Source organism: Eleutherodactylus coqui, chromosome 2 (genome assembly GCF_035609145.1).
Source record: "Eleutherodactylus coqui strain aEleCoq1 chromosome 2, aEleCoq1.hap1, whole genome shotgun sequence".
Taxonomy (NCBI): Eukaryota; Metazoa; Chordata; class Amphibia; order Anura; family Eleutherodactylidae; genus Eleutherodactylus; species Eleutherodactylus coqui.
The window spans coordinates 108,606,589-108,630,789 of record NC_089838.1 but is presented as its reverse complement, the minus strand read 5'-3'; the positions used below and the strand labels follow the sequence as shown (position 1 = coordinate 108,630,789).

General features: G+C 43.4%; 1 protein-coding gene across 1 annotated transcript in view; it reads right to left on the bottom strand.

Annotated features, from left to right (window-relative positions):
- Positions 1 to 4,390: 4,390 nt before the first annotated feature.
- The window catches only part of LOC136611603 (serine protease inhibitor Kazal-type 6-like), a 420,302-nt gene continuing 400,491 nt past the window's right edge, over positions 4,391 to 24,201 (bottom strand). The window contains exon 5 of the mRNA XM_066591323.1: positions 4,391 to 4,400. Coding sequence (XP_066447420.1) covers positions 4,398 to 4,400 — 3 coding nt within the window. The 3' untranslated portion in view covers positions 4,391 to 4,397. The remainder of the gene's footprint in view (positions 4,401 to 24,201) is intronic.

The following is a 24,201-nucleotide window of genomic DNA, read 5'->3' as shown; positions in this document are numbered from 1 at the left end:
ACACCCTAATATTCGCACGAATATCAAGCTCGGACGAACACGTTCGCTCATCTCTATATATCAACTTTCTAGCACCAACCTCCTCCCTAAGCCTTTCAGAACTTAATGTCTCTCTCAAACAAACACAACAAAACACTTGTTGTTTGTTTTCTGACTACAACCTTCTCTCTTTTAATACCAAGTACTCTTATCTTCCCCAGGAAACTATTAACTATCGCAGACACAATGAAATCTACAACTGCTAACACTCAAAATTTTATAGACTACCTAATTTCATCTTTTTCCACCATCGCTTCCCTTTTCTGTCTTAGTTTGGCTGCCAGATATTATAACACAACCCTAAAAAGTGTTCTGTACAAAGCAGTTTCTCTAATCTGACCCTCCTGTCACAGACTGTGAAAACTTTGCCACAAACCTCAAACACATTTCGCACCAAAATTCACATCACAGAATATGCTGCAAATGTTGTTGTGGATCTGCACTAAAATCCCCAGAATGGGAACATACCACATAAATTTAATTTATTTCTAGATAAATTATTAAAAATAAACCCTACACTATAAAAAGCACCTATAGTAACTGAATAGTATAGATGATTGTAATAGAAGGGTTAGTTTGGGGTTAGGCCTCATTCAGACGAGTATTGTTCTTCCAGTACATGCGTGCGTGTAAAACAGCGCATCCATTAGAACCATTGGTTTCCTATGGTGTGTTCACATCTGCATTTTACAGGCGTGCAAATGCACACACCTGCAAAAGATAGGACATGCATGCACTGGGAATGTTCATGCTGGGTGTAAATATTCCCCGCAGGGAGTCCCCTTATGACTGAACACTGTGACAGCACTGCCACAGTGTTTAGTGTTGATGGCACTACCTGCGGGGAGTAAAGAATCCCCTGCTCAGCAGTTACAGCTGTGGCAAAGGAATGAAATGTTCTCCCATTGACTTCGATGGGGTCGGCCCTGCCGGCAGCCCCTTTGAAAGCAATGGGATACAGGCAAGCACTGCAGTGATTTTCAGGGAAGGGCTTTAAATATGAGCCCTTCCCTGAAAAAATCATCCCTAGGTGGTTTAAAAAAATAAAAAGATTATATACTCATCTCTCCGCCACTGGAGTGTCAAGCCGCTTGGGTCGCCAGCACTGTACTGAAGCTCTTTCAAACTTTTGAATTAATGAGCACTCAGCCAATCAGATGCAGCCCTTTCAGGAGGTGGGAATTTTAAATCCCCACCAGCTGAAAGAGCTGCAGAGCTGTGCCTGAGACCAAATGGCTCACCTTCACTGCATCAAGGTGTTGTCAGTATTGTAAGGACACATATTCACGGAGCTCTGGCTTCACTGCTCAGTTCGTTTTTATGTGCAATGGTAGTATACAGGGGCATAAGTATGGGATGCAAAGGATGCGGTTGCTTCCGGGCCCAGGACCCTTAGGGGGACCATAAGGCCTCTTCTCTCCACTTAATAAGCCTAGTAGCATGAATAAAGCATTATAGTTGGGGGCCCTGTTACACATTTTGCATTGGGGCCCAGAAGCTTCAAGTTACACCTCTGGTAGTATATGATTATTTGATATTAATTGATAAACGCTGTTATTAACAGCCTCTTAAGGTGGTTTAACCACCATAGAGAACCACGATTCCCAGTGGAGTGCCTGACATAAATTTCTGTCGCTTCTGCACAGAGCCTAGGTAGCAGCAACATAAATTTGCAATCAACAGTTGTGAAAGGGGTTATTAAAACTAGAATTGAGTGAACGTACTCGTTTAGGGCGATTTCACAATCGAGCATCGCTTTTTTCAAGTAACTGACTACTCGAATGAAAAGAATTGGGGGGGGGGGGCGCCGGGGGTGAGCGGGGGGTTGCAGAGGGGAGTGGGGGGGAGAGAGAGAGAGCTCCTCCCTGTTCCCCACTGCTACCCCCCGCTCCACCACGCCACCCCCTGCCCACCCGGCGCCCCCCAAATCTTTTCACCCGAGCAGTCAGTTACTCGAAAAAAGCGATGCTCGATTGCGAAATCGCCCTAAACTAGTACGTTTGCTCATCTCTAATTAAAACGTATTATAAAATATGACTGTAGGTAAATCATTGAACTTTTTTTCTAATTTTCCATACCATTTTTACATCTTCTTAGAACATTCCTATTTCCATATTTAGGCTTGAGTATGGCAATTAGGGTGCGTTCACACGAGCGCATAAACGGCGTGTTTTTGCGCCCAATCGTATAAACGTGACCATCTGAGGCGTTGGTTTCGAATGTATTCGTTCGCACGGGCGATTTTACGGCGCATAAAAACGGCAACCCGAAAAAAAACGGAACATATGCGACCGAAATATGCGCCACCGCATATTCGATGGCCGAAAATATAGTTTGCAAAGTAGGAACAAACGATAATACGCTTTCTAGCTCTGGTCATGATCGCCAAAAAAGGTTCTTTCCGGCGATTATACGCTGCGCACGTGCGAACGTAAATACGCCTACGCTCTTGTGAATGCACCCTTAATATTTTGAAAGGATTGCCACTCCTTGGCTGGGGAAAAAATCCTAATGTGAGTTATGCATTTGTTTAATTCAAAATATAGTGTATAAGTATACAATGTTTTATAATATACAAAAACAAGTATAGCACCAACATATTCTGCAGCACTGACATATTTTATGCTAGTTTTATTAAATAATATTACACTTGGTAGAGCTGTGTGCATTTAGCCTGATTGAAAGGGCAAATAGTCCCTGTGTCCTTATGGAGCCATACAGTGGAGCTGTGAGCAATCCATCTGCCACTGTGTGGAACCTCTACCTCTACGCAGCACCGTATTAGGGTGGCTTCACACGTGCATGGTTTTGTGTGTACATAAGTGTGTATATAGGTGTGCAACCCTGTACGTGCAAAAACACGCGTGTATGAAGGTCTGTACATTGCCTTAAATGGTGCTGCTGCTGCTGCCGGCGGCTCCATTGAAGGCAATGGTCTGCTGGCACCCCTGAATTGTTTTTCAGGAAGGGCTTTACATATAAGCCCTTCCCTAAAAAACAAGAATTTTAGTGCGCTCAGCCAATCACAGGCAGCTCTCGCCTGTCATTCATTCAGCGAAAGCTGCCTGTGATTGGCTGAGGTGCGGAGGTATGTATACCTTGATAGTAAATTTATTTTGCGTGCTGTTGCCATTTTTGGCTTCTGCTTCTACTGTATGTTACAGCCATGGTTTAACGTGCACCTATATATTTCTATTGAAATATATTTCCATTTGGTAGTGCTGACCTATTTTATCTTTTCTTTGTCACAGAAGTGGCAGGTGCAGCAGGGAATTCTTTTTCCTCGCGGGGATAAAGGAAACATCTGCCGCATGTGACAAATGTGTTCTTCATCCCCGCAGGGACACGGCAGCGACGGACAGGTAAGTATTTTTTTTTATTATTATTTTTTTTACAGTAAAATTCTTGTTTTTTCAGGGAAGAGCTTATATGTAAAGCTCTTCAATGAAAAACAATTCAGGGGTGCCGGCAGACCATTATCTTCAATGGAGCAGCCGGCAGCAGTCGCTGCTCCATTAAAGACAGGACATGTGTGCACCATAGGGAATGCACGCACTATCTTTACAGGCACGCACCTGTAAAACATAAACATGTAAACACACCATAGGGAATGCATTGGTTCTAATAGAAGGGTCTTTTTGTGCGCACGTATGCATGCACAAAAACACGCTCGTGTGAAGCCACCCTTACAGAGATCTTTTATCATAGAAGCTATACTTGCACAGAAGAATTTCTCCACAATGCAATGTAAGAATAAATTTGAGTTCTCTGAAGTCATGGTAATCTCTTACAATGATATACAGCCAATTTGCTGTAGTTCAGCTCTTCACAATACAAAAACAATAATTATAGTAGCAGACTAGCTCCATGAAACATATAATGAGCCACATCTAGGGTAAGACTTTTCCACATTAACAAGGGCATACTATTCAGCAGTATTGGTAAGCCAAGACTAAATCTTTCTATTATACTTTTTCTATGTTTAGGAGTCTGTTTTGGTCTGCAAATGCTGAAAATTTGTCTCATGAAAGTGACCTTCCTACTTACATTCTCAAATAATTAGTGTGTTAATTTAGGAAACACAACTATATAGAGATGTGCTATTCGCAATAACTCTGAGCATTAAGTAGATTGCTTGTTTGATCTATTTCTTTTTAATATTTTAGAGTTATCACACTTGATTTTTATAGATATACTAGCTTACCTGTCGCGCATTGCTGCGAAGACAGACATAAATACATACATACATTTGTTTTTATATATCTAGATAACAACCAATGACAGCGCAGCTTTCATGTTACCTCAATGGTATAATAAATAACAACCAATCGCAGCACAGCTCACATGTTACCTCAGCTTTATAATATATAACAACCAATCACAGCGCAGCTTTCATGTTACCTCAGCAGAAAGAGAAATAACAACCAATCACAGCACAACTTTTATTTTACCTCAGCGGTATAATATATAGCAACCAATCACAGCACAGCTTTCATGTAACCTCAGCAATATAAAAAATAACAACCAATCACAGCGCAGCATTTATTTTACCTCAGCGGTATAATATATAGCAACCAATCACAGCACAGCTTTCATGTAACCTCAGTAGTATAAGAAGTAGCAACCAATCACAGCACAGCTTTAATGTTGCCTCAGCAGTATAATATATAGCAACCAATCACAGCACAACTTTCATGTTACCTCAGCAGTATAAGAAATAGCAACCAATCACAGCACAGCACAGCTTTCATTTTACCTTAGCATTCTCAATATCCAGCAATTGTCTTGCGAAACGTTCGGCGGATGCATCATTTTGCAGTTATACACGCATCCCGTTGCTCGTTTTGCCTTTTGCTTTCGTGCTTGTAATGGAAATCAAATAATCTTTGTCTGGGGGGGGGGCATAAATGTCGATAATGCTTGCACATGCGCCACCTATCGTAGGATAGTTGTACTATGCCAGTAATCTTCCCAGGAGTGTACTCAACAACTTACCTAAGTTTCATGGCGATTGGATGAATGGTGTAGTAATGCATAAAGGAAAGACAGACATTCATTTTTATATATATAGATGACATCAGGAAGTAAGAGAATTAGATTCCGTATGTAAAATTTGGACGCTAATTCTTTTGCGCTTAGAATTGAATAATTGAGTTGGGGCCCATTAACTTTTCCTATTTTTGACATAATCAATGCTCGTGCCAAATTTCAAGTTTCTATGACATTGGGAAGTGAGAAAATTAGATTCCGTACGTAAAATTTGGACGCTAATTCTTTTGCGCTTAGAATTGAATAAGCTGGTTGGGACTCATTAACTTTTCCTATTTATGATATAATCAATGCTCGTGGCAAATTACATCGGGAAGTGAGAGAATTAGATTCCGTACGTAAAATTTGGACGCTAATTCTTTTGCGCTTAGAATTAAATAATCGAGTTGGGACCCATTAACTTTTCCTAATTTTGACATAATCAATACTCGTGCAAAATTTCAAGTTTCTATGACATTGGCCGTCACAGATATAGAATATTAAAAAATAACTTTATTAGGAATTAAGTTAAAAAAGTCAAGGCCAACAAAAAAAAAAACACAATTACGTAAAACATATAGTGACAGGACAGACATACAGACAAAGGGAAGGATCGAGGAGAGGTGGGGGAAGGAAATCGTAAATCTCAATCTTCCTCCCAACCGTATCCAGGATCCCCAAGAGTCTCTTATGTTTCGAGGAATTATTATAGAGAGGAAATGGTGCCCCTTTTGAGGTGAGTATTCGGTATCACTTTAGATGTAACCTGATTCGTATGTCCTCAAGTAAAATTATAATTTCAGTGGAGATAGTGGTTTACATACGAATCGATCAACACATTCCTCATTAAGGGACTCTTATAGTTTTTAGCATTTCAATCTCAATATAGTATGGTGTTTCCTTTTTCTAATGTTTTCAGATTTTCTATTTTTGTGTTTACTCTTAGAATACAATATGATATAGTGTTTTTATACACGATTTCGTGTTTTTTGTGCTCGATGCGTTTCCCTATCGGAATGACCGATAGTTCTTCAGGAGCAGGGCATTGATAGAGCCCCCGAGTGATGAAAACAAATTATAAGGATAATTGGCTAAAATACGCCTGTCACTGTTAGGTATATGAGGATCACTCAGATTGCCTAATTTGTATATATCGCTAGGACCCTACCAATCTTGTGAGTCCCAAGCGTGCTCTAGTCATTCAGAATTAACGGTATATAACGGTCAGAAGTAGACGTTACTAGATGTCTCAGGTTCACCTTCGGCGTAGAATAGAATAACGTAACTACGCGCTATATGCGTCTCAATAGAACCGGAGGGGACCCAGCCTCTAGTTGTAGTGCATATTTATGCCACCAAGATTAACCTGACCAGGGTAATGCCTAAGTCATAGAGGAGGAGGTTGGCAAAGCCTGCCACAGTTAGCCAAAATGAATAGCTCATAGATTAGTGGCTCCAAGATTCGATGGCCATAGCCCAATACTTATAAGCAAATAGCGTCCAGGGGACAATACCCCAATTCAACCTATCAACTAATAGTAACTGCCACAATGGCAAAATTGCTTATTAGGCTATCTAAAAGGCTTGAGTTAATAGATCAAAATTAGCTGTAATAGCTGTAGAGCATAGGAGAAGTCATAGAGCAAGGCAATAGTGGTGCTAGGAGCTCAGGTGCGCTCCGATGTACTATGAGAACACACCATAATCAGGGCATGCATAACCCAGCAGGCGGGAACACTACGTGATGACGTTACCTATAGCGTCACACGGCCGCGTCCCATGCTGGAACACAGAAACAGCTAATCCGGCTCCACTCTCAAACTAACCCCTGGACGCTATTTGCTTATCAGTATTGGGCTATGGCCATCGAATCTTGGAGCCACTAATCTATGAGCTATTCATTTTGGCTAACTGTGGCAGGCTTTGCCAACCTCCTCCTCTATGATTTAGGCATTACCCTGGTCAGGTTAATCTTGGTGGCATAAATATGCACTACAACTAGAGGCTGGGTCCCCTCCGGTTCTATTGAGACGCATATAGCGTGTAGTTACGTTATTCTATTCTACACCGAAGGTGAACCTGAGACATCTAGTAACGTCTACTTCTGACCGTGATATACCGTTAATTCTGAATGACTAGAGCACGCTTGAGACTCACAAGATTGGTAGGGTCCTAGCGAAATATACAAATTAGGCAATCTGAGTGATCCTCATATACCTAACAGTGACAGGCGTATTTTAGCCAATTATCCTTATAATTTGTTTTCATCACTCGGGGGCTCTATCAATGCCCTGCTCCTGAAGAACTATCGGTCATTCCGATAGGGAAACGCGTCGAGCACAAAAAACACGAAATCGTGTATAAAAACACTATATAATATTGTATTCCAAGAGTGAACACAAAAATGGAAAATCTGAAAACAGTAGCAAAAGGAAACACCTTTCTATATTGAGATTGAAATGCTAAAAACTATAAGAGTCCCTTAATGAGGAATGTGTTGATCGATTTGTATGTAAACCACTATCTCCACTGAAATTATAATTTTACTTGGAGGACATACGAATCAGGTTACATCTAAAGTGATACCGAATACTTACCTCAAAAGTGGCACCATTTCCTCTCTATAATAATTCCTCGAAACATGAGAGACTCTTGGGGATCCTGGATACGGTTGGGAGGAAGATTGAGATTTACGATTTCCTTCCCCCACCTCTCCTCGATCCTTCCCTTTGTCTGTATGTCTGTCCTGTCACTATATGTTTTACGTAATTGTGTTTTTTTTTGTTGGCCTTGACTTTTTTAACTTAATTCCTAATAAAGTTATTTTTTAATATTCTATGTCTGTGACGGCCCTAGCTTTGAATATATAGATTTCTCATACCACTGTGATTTGTTCTATGACATTGGGAAGTGAGAGAATTAGATTCCGTCCGTAAAATTTGGACGCTAATTCTTTGGTGCTTAGAAATAAATAATCGAGTTGGGACTCATTAGCTTTTCCTATTTCTGACATAATCAATGCTCGTGCCAAATATCAAGTTTCTACGACATCGGGAAGTGAGAAAATTAGACTATGTACGTAAAATTTGGACGCTAATTCTTTTGTGCTTAGAATTAAATAATCGAGTTGGGACCCATTAGCTTTTCCTATTTATGACATAATCAATGCTCGTGCCAAATTTCATGTTTCTACGACATCGGGAAGTGAGAGAATTAGTGGCAATGATGGAAATTGAACGATCTACGTGGGGGGGCGTAACTGTTGACGACGCTCGCACGCACGCCATTTATCATAGGATAGATGTACTATGCCTATAATCTTCCCAGGAGTGTACTCAACAACTTCCCAAAGTTTCATGGCGATCGGATGAATGGTGTAGTAGCGCATAAAGGACAAACAGACAGACACACAGACGCACAGACAGACACACACGCATGCATTCAATTTTATATATATAGATGGTTTTCAAATAGTACCACTATAACTGGCCCAAATATTCCCCCTATGTTATGGTTGAATATTACCTCCATGCTATTATTGAACAAAACTCAATAAGCAAAGACCAATATTATTAACACCTTAGTGTCGGCCCAGTAGTGTTTTTACGTCCTGCCATGGCAGGACATGTATGGAGGGAGTTAGCACCGCTATCTCTTCACATACAGCATGGGTGTCAACTGTTTATTACAGCTGACACCCGCGGGCAATAGCTGCAATCAACCACATGGCCAAACGCTGCTATCAACCCTTTAAATGCCACTGTCAATTCTGACAGCAACATTTAAATCCCCGACCGATGTTCAGGGGTCCCGTATGGCCCCTCCAGCTGTGAGATCGGGGGAGTCCTGCAGGTGTCATGGCAGCTGGGGGCCTTCTGAAAGGCCCCATGGCTGTCTTGACAGACTGCCCATCAAGCCATCCCCGTAGGGTGGCTTCGTAGGCTGCCTGTCAAAATGCAGTATGATGTAATGCTATTGCATTACATCATACTGCAGGAGCGATCAAAGCATCGCTGATTGTGGTCCCACCTGGGTACTAAAAGAAAATGTAAAAATAAAAACAATAAAGTTTTACTAATTATTAAACAATAAAAGTAACAAATGTTAAAAAAACCTTTTGCCATATTTGCAATAAAAGAATCTAAATAATAAAGCAAAAATATGTATTTGGTATCGCTGCATCCATAAAATTCGAGTCTATCAAAGTAATGCATTATTTACACCGCATGGTGAACAGCGTCAGAAAAAAAAATAAAGAACGCCTATGTCCAAGAAAAAAATGTAATAAAAAGCGATCAAAAAGTCGTTGGTATTCAAAAATAATACAGAAACTTCAGGATGTACTACACAAAACGAGCCCTCACACAACTATATCGACGGAAAAATAAAAAAGTTATTGTGCGCAGAAAATGGAGACAGAAAATAAGTTTTAAAAATATATTTTAAAAAAAAAATACAAGTAGTACAGTACGAAAAAAAAAAATACAAATTTGGTATCGTAGTAATCATACTGACCCATAGAATAAAGTTATCATGTCATTTTTGTTGCAGTTTGTGCACTGTAGAGAGACAGGACGAACCGAAACATGGCGGAATGCCGTCTTTTTTCCATTTCTCTCCACTTAGAATTTTTTTAAAGTTTTTCCATACATTATATGTTAAAATAAATAGTACCATTAAAAAACCCAACTCATCCCGGAAAAAACAAGCCCTCATACAGTTGGATAAATAAAGGAGTTACGATTTAGGAGTTACAATGACAATTTTGTGCTGAAAAAACAGTTTAAAGTACCAGCCACTGGGGGCTTCCCTTCCTCCTAGCTTGCTGTCCACTGCCTGCTGTCACGTGCATGACTGGAGTTATGCTGACAGCAATAGTGGAGGTACAGGAGAGGGATAAGCCATCATGCTTCTTGATATCTATGACAGCAGAGGGGAGCAGGGAAATGGTGAAACAATTACATGCATATGTGGGTGCTGAAGCTAATGGTGAGTTTTCTGCTGCTGTTTATTTACATGCACTGCTCAGTACTGCTGTATACTGTCCTACATGATGATGTTCTGTCTCTTTGTTAACGCAATCCTATGCAGGCTTCCAGCGGTGGAAATTCCGCGGGAAATCCCGCTGCGGAATGTCCGCTCGTGTGCAGGCGCCCATATACTGTGCCTGTCCCCTGTGATAAGTGTGATAATATGTATATGGGATAAAGATAAAAGAATAAAGAACAGCAAATACTAAGATACAAATATTGTACTGGGCTCTTTTCTTCATTCTCCACAAAACTAATTGTAAAATATTGACACGTGCTATGTAAATAAACCTGTGTAAACTTCATAAGCTATTAAATCTTTGCTTAGTTTAGGAAAATGGATAGTGCGCCCTATCAAAAATCTCAGTTGGAATATAAATAGGGGCATTGATTGATCAACTGTAACCACTTTTCCTACTTCAAGACAGCGGAAAAATCATTCAACAATGAAAATTGCTGTGATATTTCTTTTGGCAGCTTTGGCTTCCAGTTTTGGTAAGACTTTGCTGTTTTTCAATATTGCTTTTATAGCTATGTTTTACCCTGTATGTTACAGGAACATTAGGAATATGTTCAAACACAACAGATTTGTCACCTACATTTTTACAATAGTTTCATACATTGGCATGATGTTTATAAAAATCCTTGCACATTGTGCTAAAACAGCTCCCTTCAGATGTTTGAAAGCAGGTTTTCAGTTGCATGAATCGCTAACAATTCTGCCCTGTGCGAATTTACTCCAACAATGAGTTGAAGAAATTGTTAATTGTGTTTCATATTGTTATTTTGTGCCATCTAGATTCATCAACTGGTACAACTCAGAACATATGTCTCCAACAACTGCTTCAAGTATGTATCATCTGTTACCAACCATTTATTGGTTCAAAAACATAGAATTCTTGGGAAAAGTCTGAAAAATCAAAGTATTTAAATAACTGCTAAAAGTCTAAAATGTCCATTTGGACACATTCTATTGTTTTTTCTATTAGCATTTAAATGACAGAATTTCAACCCCATACAGTAAGCCAATATTATGTTCATATTCTGCAGAATGATGCTCCGAAATTTATTCAGGACCTTGGAAATCTCCTCTGTAAATATCAACTTGCTCAGGTAAAGTGAACTTGTTTATACTAAATATCAATTTTCATCTTTAAGATTTTTGACTATTAATAATATTTCAATGTTTTTCGTAAAGTAAGTAAGCATATATCACAAATTCATGTAGAAGAATGGGATAAACACAAAATAATTTAGCTTGTTACAATTTTGGGCTCTATCCCAAATAATTGACTAAAAAACTGAGACATAATATTTCAGCAAAAAATAAATAAACAAAAAGCAAAACAAAACCTTAATATAAGCTGTTGCTGACAAGGTGGCTCATAATTCTATACTACCCATAATTTAATAGGATTACAGTATTAGTGCATAATCGTCATTGTGCTGAACTCTGCTAGTTAAAAAAAATGTCACAAGATTTTTTTTGTACTTAAAAATTTAATTAGTCCCTGTTAGTGCACTCATTTGAAAACTGTACTAAAACAACAGTTTTCAATACAAGAGATCGTGAAAAAAGCTTACAATACAGTATACAGAGTCAGTGACAGAGTCATTAAACTTTATAGACAAAATTACACGTATGTCTAGGGTATATGTATGTGCTTAACACATATAAAGCATTATGTCAACTCTTTGACTGGGTTCCCATTTATCAGTTGTGTGTGGCCAGTGTTTGAATGCTAAAGCTGGACATAACTGATGCAATTTTGGTGCACTTTTTGCACTGGTCCAGTATCCATAGCCAACATAACTGGATAGAAAAACATTGCATGCAATGGTGTTCTGTCCAGCGCATAGAGGCAACCGGCATCAAGCAGAGTCAGTTCTGGCATGAGCTTCACTCTAGCATTTCCCTACAGGGCTAAAGGGAACAAAAATGCCAAAGGTCTTGACCGCTTGATAAATCCGTTGTTTCACTTTTCATGGCTTGCCATTTAAACACTTTTTTAGCAAGCATGTAAAACACTGATCCTTAAGATCTTGGGAAATGGAACAAGTTTCTAAGTAAATAGCATATTTACTCTGAATTGAGTATTCAGTATGATGCATAATACTAAGACTATGGAAGCCATTTAAATACATTAGTTAAGAAAAAGAATCTCTTACCATATGAAAAAGAAAATCTTTCAAATGTTGACATCTTGATCTTTTTTTAATAATAAATCTGCTTTGTTCAATTGTAGACATCACAAAATCAAGAATTATTTCTGGAATTTCTAAATGGAGTCAACAAATTATTGGTAAATATATTATATTGCTTGTCCAGAACATGGATTTTGTCTAAAATCAGCAACCTGTTGCATATCTCAAACCTACAGTGCTGTTTGAGTTAAACAGCAACTGCACTTTAGGTAAAAAAACTTTTGAGATGTCGGAGTGACATGTCAAAAGTTTTGATCAGTGGGGGATTCTGGTGTCGAGACTACAGCTGATCACTGAAATGAAGGGGCTTACCCAAGCTCTTTCTCCTTTGGCTGTCATCATTGCCTGTTAGTTCCACTTGACAGCTGAAGACAGATGCATAGACTTATATAGACATGTATGCAGAGTTAATAGCTATACAAGTAGAGATGAGCGAACACCAAAATGTTCGGGTGTTCGTTATTCGGAACGAACTTCCCGTGATGCTCGAGGGTTCGTTTCGAACAACGAACCCCATTGAAGTCAATGGGCGACCAGAACATTTTTGTATTTCGCCGATGCTCGCTAAGGTTTTCATGTGTGAAAATCTGGGCAATTCAGGAAAGTGATGGGAATGACACAGTGACGGATAGGGCAGGCGAGGGGCTACGTGTTGGGCTGCATCTCAAGTTCACAGGTCCCACTATTAAGCCACAATACCGGCAAGAGTGGCCCCCCCCCCCTCCCAACAACTTTTACTTCTGAAAAGCCCTCATTAGCATGGCATACCTTTGCTAAGCACCACACTACCTCCAACAAAGCACAATCACTGCCTGCATGACACTCCACTGACACTTCTCCTGGGTTACATGCTGCCCAATCGCCCCCCCCTCCTCCCCCACAGCGCACACCAAAGTGTCCCTGGGCAGCCTTCAGCTGCCCTCATGCCACACCACGCTCATGTCTATTTAGAATTGCGTCTGCCATGACGAGGGACCGCAGGCACACACTGCAGAGGTTGGCACGGCTAGGCAGCGACCCTCTTTAAAAGTGGCGGAGCGATAGCCCACAATGCTGTACAGAAGCAATGAGAAATAGAATCTTGTGCCACCGCCATCAGGAGCTGCACACGTGGGCATAGCAATGGGGAACCTATGTGCCACACACTATTCATTCTGTCAAGGTGTCTGCATGCCCCAGTCAGACCGGGCTTTTTAATTCATAGACACAGGCAGGTACAACTCCCTATTGTGAAGTCCCTGTCGACCCACAGCATGGGTGGCTCCCTGGAACCCACCGGCGGTACACAGAAATATCCCATTGCATTGCCCAACACAGCTGAGGTAGTAATGTTGTGCTTAACCCTTTCCAATCCAATTTGTATATGGTTTTCCTAGGGGGCTTACTCTTTTTCTGCCGTTATACAACGGCGCTATATGCTGGCTAAAGCCAGTACTGCATGAGCTGACACGTAGGATAGGCTCCGACAGCAGAGAGGCTGGCAATATACAGTAAGAGAACCCCGACGGACGTCTACCAACAACGGAGCTGTACAGCCTTAAACCCTAATGTCTTCACAGGTCACACAGTGGACTGGAAAGGGTTAATGCAGGTGGGCTTCGGCCCACACTGCATGCCCCAGTCAGACTGGGGTTCTTTACAAGTGGACACATGTAGGTTAAACTCCCTGTGGACCCACTGCCTGGGTGGGTGCCAGGAAGCCACCGGCGGTACATAGAAATATCCCATTGCATTGCCCAACACAGCTGAGGTAGTAATGTCGTGCGTAATACAGGTGGGCTTCGGCCCACACTGCATGCCCCAGTCAGACGGGTTCTTTAGAAGTGTACAGATGTATTAAAAACTCAGTGTGCACCTACAGCATGGGTGGCTCCCTGGAACCCACCGGCGGTACACAAAAATATCCCATTGCATTGCCCAACACAGCTGAGGTAGTAATGTCGTGCTTAATGCAGGTGGGCTTCGGCCCACACTGCATGCCCCAGTCAGACTGGGGTTCTTTACAAGTGGACACATGTAGGTTAAACTCCCTGTGGACCCACTGCCTGGGTGGGTGCCAGGAAGCCACCGGCGGTACATAGAAATATCCCATTGCATTGCCCAACACAGCTGAGGTAGTAATGTCGTGCGTAATACAGGTGGGCTTCGGCCCACACTGCATGCCCCAGTCAGACGGGTTCTTTAGAAGTGTACAGATGTATTAAAAACTCAGTGTGCACCTACAGCATGGGTGGCTCCCTGGAACCCACCGGCGGTACATAAAAATATCCCATTGCATTGCCCAACACAGCTGAGGTAACGTCAGCTGTAATGCAGGTGGGCTAAAAATTAATTTGATTACACTGTAGGCGAGGGCCCACAAAAATTGCTGTATCAACAGTACTAATGTACATCCCAAAAATTGGCCATGGCCAGCCAAGAGGGCAGGTGAAACCCATTAATCGCTTTGGTTAATGTGGCTTAAGTGGTAACTAGGCCTGGAGGCAGCCCAGTGTAACAAAAAATTGGTTCAAGTTAAAGTTCCAATGCTTTTAAGCGCATTGAAACTTATAAAAATTGTTCTGAAAAATTATTTGAGTGAGCCTTGTGGCCCTAAGAAAAATTGCCCGTTCAGCGTGATTACGTGAGGTTTCAGGAGGAGGAGCAGGAGGAGGAGGAGGAGGAATATTAGACACAGATTGATGAAGCAGAAATGTCCCCGTTTTGGATGGTGAGAGAGAACGTAGCTTCCATCCGCGGGTGCAGACTACGTATTGCTTACGTATCGCTGCTGTCCGCTGGTGGAGAACAGAAGTCTGGGGAAATCCAGCCTTTGTTCATCTTGATGAGTGTTAGCCTGTCGGCACTGTCGGTTGACAAGCGGCTACGCTTATCTGTGATGATTCCCCCAGCCGCACTAAACACCCTCTCCGACAACACGCTAGCCGCAGGACAAGCAAGCACCTCCAGGGCATACAGCGCTAGTTCAGGCCACATGTCCAGCTTCGACACCCAGTAGTTGTAGGGGGCAGAGGCGTCACCAAGGATGGTCGTGCGATCCGCTACGTACTCCCTCACCATCCTTTTACAGTGCTCCCGCCGACTCAGCCGTGACTGGGGAGCGGTGACACAGTCTTGGTGGGGAGCCATAAAGCTGGCCAGGCCCTTAAAGACTGTTGCACTGCCTGGGATGTACATGCTGCTCGATCTACGCACATCCCCTGCTACCTTGCCCTCGGTACTGCGCCTTCTGCCACTAGCGCTGTCGGCTGGGAATTTTACCATCAGCTTGTCCGCAAGGGTCCTGTGGTATAGCAACACTCTCGAACCCCTTTCCTCTTCGGGAATCAGAGTGGGCAGGTTCTCCTTATACCGTGGATCGAGCAGTGTGTACACCCAGTAATCCGTAGTGGCCAGAATGCGTGCAACGCGAGGGTCACGAGAAAGGCATCCTAACATGAAGTCAGCCATGTGTGCCAGGGTACCTGTACGCAACACATGGCTGTCTTCACTAGGAAGATCACTTTCAGGATCCTCCTCCTCCTCCTCCTCAGGCCATACACGCTGAAAGGATGACAGGCAATCAGCCGGTGTACCGTCAGCAGCGGCCCAAGCTGTCTCTTCCCCCTCCTCCTCATCCTCCTCATGCTCCTCCTCCTCCTCCTGTACGCGCTGAGAAATAGACAGGAGGGTGCCCTGACTATCCAGCGGCATACTGTCTTCCCCCGCCCCCGTTTCCGAGCGCAAAGCAGCTGCCTTTATGGTTTGCAGGGAATTTCTCAAGATGCATAGCAGAGGAATGGTGACGCTAATGATTGTAGCATCGCCGCTCACCACCTGGGTAGACTCCTCAAAATTACCAAGGACATGGCAGATGTCTGCCAACCAGGCCCACTCTTCTGAAAGGAATTGAGGAGGCTGACTCCCACTGCGCCGCCCATGTTGGAGTTGGTATTCGACTATAGCTCTACGTTGTTCATAGAGCCTGGCCAACATGTGGAGCGTAGAGTTCCACCGTGTGGGCACGTCGCACAGCAGTCGGTGCACTGGCAGCTTAAAGTGATGTTGCAGGGTGCGCAGGGTGGCAGCGTCCGTGTGGGACTTGCGGAAATGTGCGCAGAGCCGGCGCGCCTTTACGAGCAGGTCTGACAAGCGTGGGTAGCTTTTCAGAAACCGCTGAACCACCAAATTAAAGACGTGGGCCAGGCATGGCACGTGCGTGAGGCTGCCAAGCTGCAGAGCCGCCACCAGGTTACGGCCGTTGTCACACACGACCATGCCCGGTTGGAGGCTCAGCGGCGCAAGCCAGCGGTCGGTCTGCTGTGTCAGACCCTGCAGCAGTTCGTGGGCCGTGTGCCTCTTATCGCCTAAGCTGAGTAGTTTCAGCACGGCCTGCTGACGCTTGCCCACCGCTGTGCTGCCACGCCGCGCGACACCGACTGCTGGCGACATGCTGCTGCTAACACATCTTGATTGCGAGACAGAGGAGGAGGAGGAGGAGGAGGAGGAGGAGGAGGAGGAGGGTGCTTTAGTGGAGGAAGCATACACCTCCGCAGATACCACCACCGAGCTGGGGCCCGCAATTCTGGGGGTGGGTAGGACGTGAGCGGTCCCAGGCTCTGACTCTGTCCCAGCCTCCACTAAATTCACCCAATGTGCCGTCAGGGAGATGTAGTGGCCCTGCCCGCCTGTGCTTGTCCACGTGTCCGTAGTTAAGTGGACCGTGGCAGTAACCGCGTTGGTGAGGGCGCGCACAATGTTGCGGGAGACGTGGTCGTGCAGGGCTGGGACGGCACATCGGGAAAAGTAGTGGCGACTGGGAACTGAGTAGCGCGGGGCCGCCGCCTCCATGATACTTTTGAAGGACTCAGTTTCCACAACCCTATACGGCAGCATCTCAAGGCTGATGAATTTTGCTATGCGGACGGTTAACGTTTGAGCGTGCGGGTGCGTGGCGGCGTACTTGCGCTTGCGCTCGAACACTTGCGCAAGCGACGGCTGAACGGTGCGCTGAACTACACTGCTGGATGGGGCCGAGGACAGCGGAGATGAGGGTGTGGGTGCAGGCCATGAGGCGGTAGTGCCTGTGTCCTGAGAGGGGGGTTGCATCTCAGTGGCAGGTTGGGGCACAGGGGGAGAGGCAGGGGTGCAAACCGGAGGCGGTGAACGGCCTTCGTCCCACCTTGTGGGGTGCTTGGCCATCATATGTCTGCGCATGGTGGTGGTGGTGAGGCTGTTGGTGTTGGCTCCCCGGCTGAGCTTTGCGCGACAAAGGTTGCACACCACTGTTCGTCGGTCGTCAGGCGTCTCTGTGAAAAACTGCCAGACCTTAGAGCACCTCGGCCTCTGCAGGGTGGCATGGCGCGAGGGGGTGCTTTGGGAAACACTTGGTGGATTATTCGGTCTGGCCCTGCCTCTACCCCTGGACACCGCACTGCCTCTTGCAACCTGCCCTGCTGATGCCCTTGACTCCCCCTCTGAAGACCTGTCCTCCTGAGTAAGCGTTGCACACCAGGTGGGGTCAGTCACCTCATCGTCCTGCTGCTCTTCCTCCGAATCCTCTGTGCGCTGCTCCCTTGGACTTACTGCCCTTACTACTACCTCACTGCAAGACAACTGTGTCTGATCGTCATCATCCTCCTCACCCACAGAAAGTTGTTGAGACAGTTGGCGGAAGTCCCCAGCCTCTTCCCTCGGACCCCGGGAACTTTCGAATGGTTGGGCATCAGTGACGATAAACTCCTCTGGTGGGAGAGGAACCGCTGCTGCGCAATCTAAGCAGGGGCCCGAGAACAGTTCCTGGGAGTGTTCCCGCTCCTGAGCAGGTGTCATTGTAGTGGAGTGAGGAGGCTGGGAGGAAGGAGGAGCAGCAGACAGAGGATTCGGATTTGCAGCAGTGGACGGCGCAGAACTGCGTGTTGACGATAGGTTGCTCGAAGCACTTTCTGCCATCCAGGACAGGACCTGCTCACACTGCTCATTTTCTAATAACCGTCTCCCGCGTGGACCCATTAATTGGGCGATGAATGTGGGGACGCCAGAAACGTGCCTCTCTCCTAATCGCGCAGCAGTCGGCTGCGACACACCGGGATCAGGAGCTCGGGCTGTGCCCACACCCTGACTTGGCCCTCCACGTCCTCGGCCGCGTCCACGTCCTCTAGGCCTACCCCTACCCCTCAGCATGCTGTATTACCAGTGATTTGATTTAACAGGCAGGAAATAAATTGGCGCAAGACTGCAGGCCAAATATAATTTTTGCCCTTTTGGGAAAACGAAAGGCCCCACTGCCTCTAGTGAATGAATAATCTAAGTTTAATAACTGTGCTGTGTCCCTGCTTATGTGTCACAGAACGTGAGGGTAGCAGAGTTATTATAACTCTGGCAGAGCAGGTATTTTTTTTCCCAATTAAGGAAAGCAAATGGCGAAGCCAGCAGTAAAGCGTAGCTGGGTGCGTATGATTTAGCAATGTTTTTCACGCAGCTCACACGTGTCCACAGGCGTTAGGACGGACAGAGGCTGGACAAATAGATTTGTTTTCAGTTTTTTCCCACCAAAAGGCAGCACTGCGTATATTCAATGAACATGAGAAGTGTAATAACTGTGCTGTGTCCCTGCTTATGTGTCACAGAACGTGAGGGTAGCAGAGTTATTATAACTCTGGCAGAGCAGGTATTTTTTTTCCCAATTAAGGAAAGCAAATGGCGAAGCCAGCAGTAAAGCGTAGCTGGGTGCGTATGATTTAGCAATGTTTTTCACGCAGCTCACACGTGTCCACCGCCCGTAAGGACGGACACAGGCTGGACAAATAGATTTGTTTTCAGTTTTTTCCCACCAAAAGGCAGCACTGCGTATATTCAATGAACATGAGAAGTGTAATAACTGTGCTGTGTCCCTGCTTATGTGTCACAGAACGTGAGGGTAGCAGAGTTATTATAACTCTGGCAGAGCAGGTATTTTTTTTCCCAATTAAGGAAAGCAAATGGCGAAGCCAGCAGTAAAGCGTAGCTGGGTGCGTATGATTTAGCAATGTTTTTCACGCAGCTCACACGTGTCCACAGGCGTTAGGACGGACAGAGGCTGGACAAATAGATTTGTTTTCAGTTTTTTCCCACCAAAAGGCAGCACTGCGTATATTCAATGAACATGAGAAGTGTAATAACTGTGCTGTGTCCCTGCTTATGTGTCACAGAACGTGAGGGTAGCAGAGTTATTATAACTCTGGCAGAGCAGGTATTTTTTTTCCCAATTAAGGAAAGCAAATGGCGAAGCCAGCAGTAAAGCGTAGCTGGGTGCGTATGATTTAGCAATGTTTTTCACGCAGCTCACACGTGTCCACCGCCCGTAAGGACGGACACAGGCTGGACAAATAGATTTGTTTCCACTTGTTTTTCCACCAAAAGGCAGCACTGCGTATATTCTATGAATAATAACTGTGTTGTGGCCCTGCCTATACAATTCTTTCCCTGCAGTATCAATGGAGGGTGGAATGCTCTGCAGAGGCGATTTTGAGAAGCCCAAAAAAAATGCAGCACAGCTAACAGCAGCCTGGACAGTACTGCACACGGATAAATATGGCCCTAGAAAGGACCGTTGAGGTTCTTGAATGCTACACACACTCCTAACACTCTCCCTGCCTATGCAGCACTTCTGTCCCTAATGCCAGGTGCAACGCTCTGCAGAGCCGATTTTGAGAAAAAAAAAATGCCACTGCTAACAGCAGCCAACACACAGCTATCAGTGGCCCTAATAAGGACCTTTGGGGGGTCTTGAAGCCTACACTAACTACCAATTCTTTCCCTACAGCAGCTCCGGTATAAACAGCACTGTCCCTCATCTAACTCACACCGCATCTGAGGCGAGCCGCGGGAGGGGCCGACTTTTATATTAGGCGAACACCTGATCTCGCCAGCCACTCACAGCAGGGGGGTGGTATAGGGCTTAAACGTTGCAGGGGGAAGTTGTAATGCCTTCCCTGTCTTTCAATTGGCCAGAAAAGCGCGTTAACGTCTCAGGGAAGGAAGTGAAAGTAACCAGAACACCGCATGGTGTTCGTTACGAATAACGAACATCCCGAACACCCTAATATTCGCACGAATATCAAGCTCGGACGAACGCGTTCGCTCATCTCTATATACAAGTAATCAGGTAGCTGCAGACCTCAAACTGTGAATGCATGGCAGTCCTAAGAGAAAGCAGAAGGGATTTATCAAAACTTCTTCAGCATAAATAGGGGTGCGTTAAAGATGCCATGAGAACTGGACTATATGGAAAATGTGATCCCCATTGAGTTCAGAATTTGAATGATACTCTTTATTTATATAGCTCCAACATATTAGGCAATGCTATACTATTGGAGAATTAACAAACAAACAAGTAAAATAACAAAATAAATAAACTATGAGAAAAAGGTAGAGAGATCTGCACATTGACTGCTTAATATTGCTGCAGACTACCATTCGGTGAAACCTGGAACATGTGGAGGTGGGTTTTACCAGGAACAGCAGGTGTTAATAATGAGCTGCGCAATCTTCATGTACTTGCATGCAAGCTCCACTGGTCAGCCTAACCATAGAGATATTAAGCCTTCAAACATAATATTGGTGCATATGAAGTCTGATAAAACGTGCCACTCTACAGAAATAGAAGCTACGCAGGTTTGCCCGGCTCACAGCAGGTATACTCCGCGGGCCTCCCACATGTGGTGTCCGGTCCACCCATGTGAGCCCGGCCTATGGAAAAATAGGTGACAATAATAATATAGCAAATTGGGAACATTTTAGAAATATTGAGGGAAAAGAATGATTCAATTGCTTTTATATTAAATATATATTTATTGTAAGCATATTGTCAAACTATATATTCCAGATGCATAGTAGCAGTCAAACTAATTTTGACGGTATTCACTTAGATTTATAAAACAAAGGAAACAGAGGCAGTGTGTACTATAAAAGATCACTGCCAAAGTACAAACAATTATGATGAAATGTAATGATAGCCTTGACCTTATAAAGAGCAAAATTGGTTGTAATGATATTTGCACAGTAACACACTTGCAATGTCCTTAAAATACAAGTAGGGTTAAATAAACACTGAGGATTTTAAGCCAACACTTTACAATCAGCCATTTGCTCCAACAAAATCTGATGGCCAAAGTATTTAGAAGTGATTAGATTGTAATATAATAACTTTTAATGATTGTGTTATTCTTCTTATTTTGATCTTATCAAAAGGCTATTTTTTAATCTTGCATGAGCTGTAGATGAAAATTGTTCTAATCATGGTCCTCCAGTCTAAACATTCAGAATATAGTCGCACAAATTAGTTTTATGCATATGACAAGGGGTATTTCTGCAGCAAGTTCCATTTAGATGATACGGACAGCCCAAAAAATTTCAACAACAAATTTGATACATTTCAATTAGTTTTAAAAGATATCTCTCTTAGACCAGCGTCACCGTGGCATATTTGTGCATGCAATAAGCAGAGAATAGAACCTATTGATTTCATTGGGTTCGTTCACATGTGCATCTTTTTCCTGTGAATTTCGGTTGTGCAAAAAAAACACAGCATGCTTTATTTTTCTGCAGATTTGCGCACTAAAAGTCCCCCCAGAGGTCAATAGGGATGCACAAATGCACACAAAACATGATAGGAGATGCATGGAACACTACATAACTCTGCAGGAAAAAAAACACATATGAAACTCATTAGACTAATGAACCATTTCAATCGGTGTGTATCTTTTTGCCGGGTGCAAAAGATATAAAAGCAGGCTATTAGCTTTACCTCCAAATATTACTTTTAATCTTTCGTGTTCTGTATATAAATTCTCCAAGTCACACAGGCTGTGCCTTCCTTGCTCCAAGTTACTGCATCATGTGGCTACAGTTTCCAAAGTGAGATTACTTGTTGGTCAGGGGTGCCAAAAGAATTCTTTAATCTAAACATTTGAAGAAGGTTGTCTCTGATGAGACAATACCTTTAACAAGCAATATCTCAATTCATATATATTTATTGTGATGATGCATAATACTGTACCGAATGTTGTGTATAATTGGCTTCTTTTTTGTTTGATTTTTTAATAGGGAGATGTGGGATGCACCCTGGACAGTTTACTTGGAATAAGAGTGGTAAAATCTTCAAATTGTTTCTATATTGTATAAAGGATTGATGTTGTAGAGGAAGCCTGAGGTTTGGTTCACACTGTGTTCATAGACCTGGTGTGTTCATTGCAGAGTATGAAAAAATGTATGCTTTGTGACAAAAATACATGGGTCATGCGCTAATATGTCCACCACTACAGAGCATATTAGCGTATGAACCATTTCTTTTTTTTAATCCAACTATTCAAACTCCGTGCTCCAAGTTTGGAAAAAAAAAGAAAAGGAAGATAGGTCCTGGATAGAGATGAGTGAGCATGCTTGGATAAGGCAGTTACATCGCTCTACTCGAGTAACTGCATTCTCGTCCGAGCAGGTTCAGGGGCGTCGGTGGGTAGCAGGGGGAGAGTGAGAGAGATCTCTCTCCCCCCAGTGCCCCCGCCCCCTCCCCCCCGAGCCTGCTCGTACGAGAATGCAGTTACTCAAGAACAGCGATGCTCGCTCGACTAACTGCAATATACGAGCCTGCTCGCTCATCTCTAGTCCTGGTCTCTCTTTCTCGTATGTAAAGATAAGGCAGGTCCTATCTTTTGTCGGGCGTAGTATTAATGAGCGGGAATCCCGATAGTGAAAATGAAACTGTTGAAATAAATGGTTTCATTTCATCCCATTATGGTTTTGATTTTCACAGCTGCATAATAGGACAAAATCATGCCCATATGTTTAAGCCATTATTCAAATAGCAGTGAGAGTGATACCTGAGAATGACTAGTGATCACCGTAAACAGCATCCAAGCTTTAAAATAGATTTGTTTTTAAGATAATTAATAGATAAAAGCATCTATCAAAATATAACATTTTAAATAATAATTCTCACCATTCTTATCAACTCTGTGCCACTTTGTAATTTTTTTTATTTTAGGTACCTACCCTTGAAAATTGTGAGCAAATTGCTGATCAGGTTGCAAACATCTTGTTCAACTTTCTGGTAAATTTTTACATTTTTTAGAAATAATTTTATTAATAAAATTCAATGACTGTTAAATGTAGAATACCATAAAAATATCAAAGGTAGAAAACTGTAAGGGGTTTAATGTTACTAGACTATAGACAACTTTTTGATCATAATTAGAGATGAGCGAGCGTACTCGGAAAAGCACTACTCGCTCGAGTAATTTGCTTTATCCGAGTATCGCTGTGCTCGGGTCTGAAGATTCGGGTGCCGGCACGGAGCGGGGAGCTACAGGGGAGAGCGGGGAGGAACGGAGGGGAGATCTTTCTCTCCCTCTCTCCCGCCCGCTCTCCCCTGCTCCCCGCTGCGACTCACCTGTCAGCTGCAGCGGCACCCGAATCTTCAGGGACGAGCACAGCGATACTCGGATAAAGCAAATTACTCGAGCGAGTAGTGCTTTTCCGAGTACGCTCGCTCATCTCTAATCATAATTATAGTTAAATATTGTCCATGAAAATGTGATATCAATCAAGTTTAGTTTTAAACCCAAAATAAATCTGATCTTTCTGGCCTGCTTTTTCTTAAGTCAAACTGTTAGGTATCAATTACAATAAGTACATTGAGATACTGTACAGTGGTCTTCATATTACTATATCATTATGTAATAACAATAACATTTAAGTAAGTTGCTTCTTTCATATACAGGGTGTCCCAAAAAATGTAGATTTACTTTGAATAATTAAAGTCGGTGTTTATTAATGAGTAATAAAAAAGTCTTTTTGTCTGTTTTCGTTTTCAAGCTGATGACAGTTTTGATTCAAGCACTGCAGATCACACAAAGCAATGGAATCGCAAACATTAAGGAGC